Source organism: Aegilops tauschii, chromosome 2 (assembly GCF_002575655.3).
Source record: "Aegilops tauschii subsp. strangulata cultivar AL8/78 chromosome 2, Aet v6.0, whole genome shotgun sequence".
NCBI lineage: Eukaryota > Viridiplantae > Streptophyta > Magnoliopsida > Poales > Poaceae > Aegilops > Aegilops tauschii.
In genome coordinates, this window is record NC_053036.3 from 42,298,135 (window position 1) to 42,300,753 (window position 2,619).

The 2,619-nt window shown below is 52.5% G+C and overlaps 1 protein-coding gene across 1 annotated transcript; it reads left to right on the plus strand.

Moving 5' to 3' along the window:
- The first annotated feature begins 576 nt into the window (after positions 1 to 576).
- Positions 577 to 2,401, plus strand: LOC109745536 (alcohol acyltransferase 9-like). The gene has a single exon (XM_040400891.3). It carries the CDS (start codon positions 840 to 842, stop codon positions 2,178 to 2,180), a length of 1,341 nt encoding a protein of 446 aa, XP_040256825.1. The 5' UTR covers positions 577 to 839; the 3' UTR covers positions 2,181 to 2,401.
- The last annotated feature ends 218 nt before the right edge of the window (positions 2,402 to 2,619 follow it).

The following is a 2,619-nucleotide window of genomic DNA, read 5'->3' on the forward strand; positions in this document are numbered from 1 at the left end:
AAAAAACCCTAATGTTTCTGACATTAAACCCGCAATACATATAAAATATATATTTTAAATACTTATATCTTCTCAACGTAACTCCAAATTTGACATGTTTTATACCGAATTTGATTAGAAAAATATGTAGAATCTGAATATGATGATATTTTATCCGTTAACAATTTAAAAAATACCATCTAGACTGCAATGTTAATCAACAATGCATTATCCGTCTTTTTTTCATACTGGTACTGATTCAGATTGGGGATGAACACCTCAACAAAATCAGGGTCGGACATGAAATTAAAGATAAATTTGCTAGAGACACGAAATAAATAAGGACATGCATGCATGACAGAAATAAATGCATTATCACTTGGCCGTTTCTTTGTACGGATTAAATCTACATGTAAGACGTGTCGAAATAGAACACCTGTAGAATCTTAAACCACGTTTTTATAGGTTAAGACAATCTTTGTTTGGGTCGTAGCTACAAATTCTCAGATTATAGACGATTTTTTGTAAATTAAAAGCGTGTGGTATTTTTTCTCCCGTTGCAATGCACGAGCCTTTTTGCTAGTCAGATATGGAAAGATAGCGCGCAGACACATACAAACACTTTGAATAGCCAGAGGATATATATATATACATGGGTCAACATATCTATCAGATTTCGAGGATCACCGGATATAGATAGATCAGGACGACCGGTCACTATAGCTTAGAGAAAACAAAACCAAGTGAGGGACATCAATGTGGCCATCTCCACCAGCTGTTTGATCTGCTCATCTGCATGTCTGGCCTACAAAGCCAGCAGCCGAAGTCGACGACGCAGATCGACAGCAGAGCAGCAACACATGGAGATCGCTGCTGAGTGCGAGCACCGCATGGAGCCGGTGCTGGTGACCCCGAGCCAGCCGAAGCGGGCGCACACCCTCTACCTCTCCAACCTCGACGACCAGTGCCTCCTCCGCTTCTCCGTCGAGTACCTCTTCGTGTTTGCGGGTGCCGTCGACGTCGATGCCCTCAGGACGGCGCTATCCAGGGTCCTCGTCGACTACTACCCGCTCGCCGGCAGGCTCCGGCCCGGGGACGACGGCAAGCTTGTCGTCGACTGCAATGCCGAGGGGGCTCTTTTCGAGGAGGGGTTCCTGCCGGGGCTCGCCGCCAGCGAATTCCTCCAGGGGTCTGCCATTGCTAAGCCTCACGAGTCATGGAGGAAGCTCCTCCGCGGAGCCGAGGCGCGGAGCTTCCTTGCAGTGCCCCCTCTCGTCGTCCAAGTGACTCACCTCGGCTGCGGCGGCACCGTCCTTTGCGCGGCCATCAGCCACTGCCTCTGCGACGGCATCGGCGCAGCGCAGTTCCTCCATGCGTGGGCGCGCGTCGCCAGGTTCGAAGCCGCTGATCACCACGTCATGCCCTTCCATGACCGCTCCGTCCTGAGGCCACGCTACCCTCCGCGCATCGCGTTCGAGCACCAGGAATACGCCATGAACTCCCTCCCCGACGGAGATGAACGGGCGGCAGCGTCCAGCCTCTTCGTCGGACCGCTGGCACCGGTGTCTCTGACCTTCACGGGGGCACACATCAAACGCCTCAAGGACCGGTGCGCGCCGTGGCTCGAGGAGTGCACGTCCTTCGAGGTGCTCGCGGCACACGTCTGGCGCGCGTGGGTGCGATCCCTCGGTCCTCCGAGCGACCTCCGCGTGAAACTCCTCTTCACCGTCGACATCCGCCATCGGGTGAAGCCAAACCTTCCCGGAGGGTACTACGGCAACGGCTTCGTGCTCGCGTGCGCTGCGTCGACGGCCGGGCAGTTGGCGGCGCCGTCCGGTGAGCACCACGCGGCGAGGCTGGTGCGGGCGGCCAAGGAGATGATTGACGATGACTACGTGCGCTCCACGGTTGACCTCCTCGAGCTGCGACGGGACGCCATGCCAGACCTCTCGGCGAGCCTGGTGATCTCGGCGTGGACGCGGATCGGACTGGAGGGCCTGGACATCGGGGCCGGGCGGCCGGTGCACGTGGGCCCGCTGACCAGCGAGACGTACTGCTTGGTCCTCCCGGTGATCGACGATCCCCGTGGCGTGACTGCGCTGGTGTCGGTCCTGGAGGCGGCCGCCGAGAGGTTGGAGGACGGCTTCCTTCATGGGTTGGCATTCGATGACATGCATGACGTGGAAAACGACGAGCAGTAATGGTTGAAGCTAGAGTTCAAGGAAATATTGGATGCTTTTCCTACTATACCTTATTAACCTTTGTTGCGCTTCTTTGGCCTTTGAGGAGCGAATTTCATTTTCTATTGGTGAAGGTATGTACGGTTCAGTGGCAAGATCCACTACTCAATGACTTTAGAGAAAGGTGTTACAGCTCCATGGTGGCACCACACCCTCGTGATATATGCATTATCTCTCCCTGCGGTCCATTGAATTTTTTTTCTTCAAATAATTATATCTTTTAAACCGCAACTCTAATTTTAATATGTTATAGATGAATTTGATTAGAAAAATCTGTAGAATTTGAATATGATGTTGTTTTACATGTTAAATAATTTAAAATGCACGCCTAGGAGCACAGTTTGACTACTGCACGACACGGGACTAGGGTTTGGCGAACTTTAGGGCGCCGCCGCCTGGC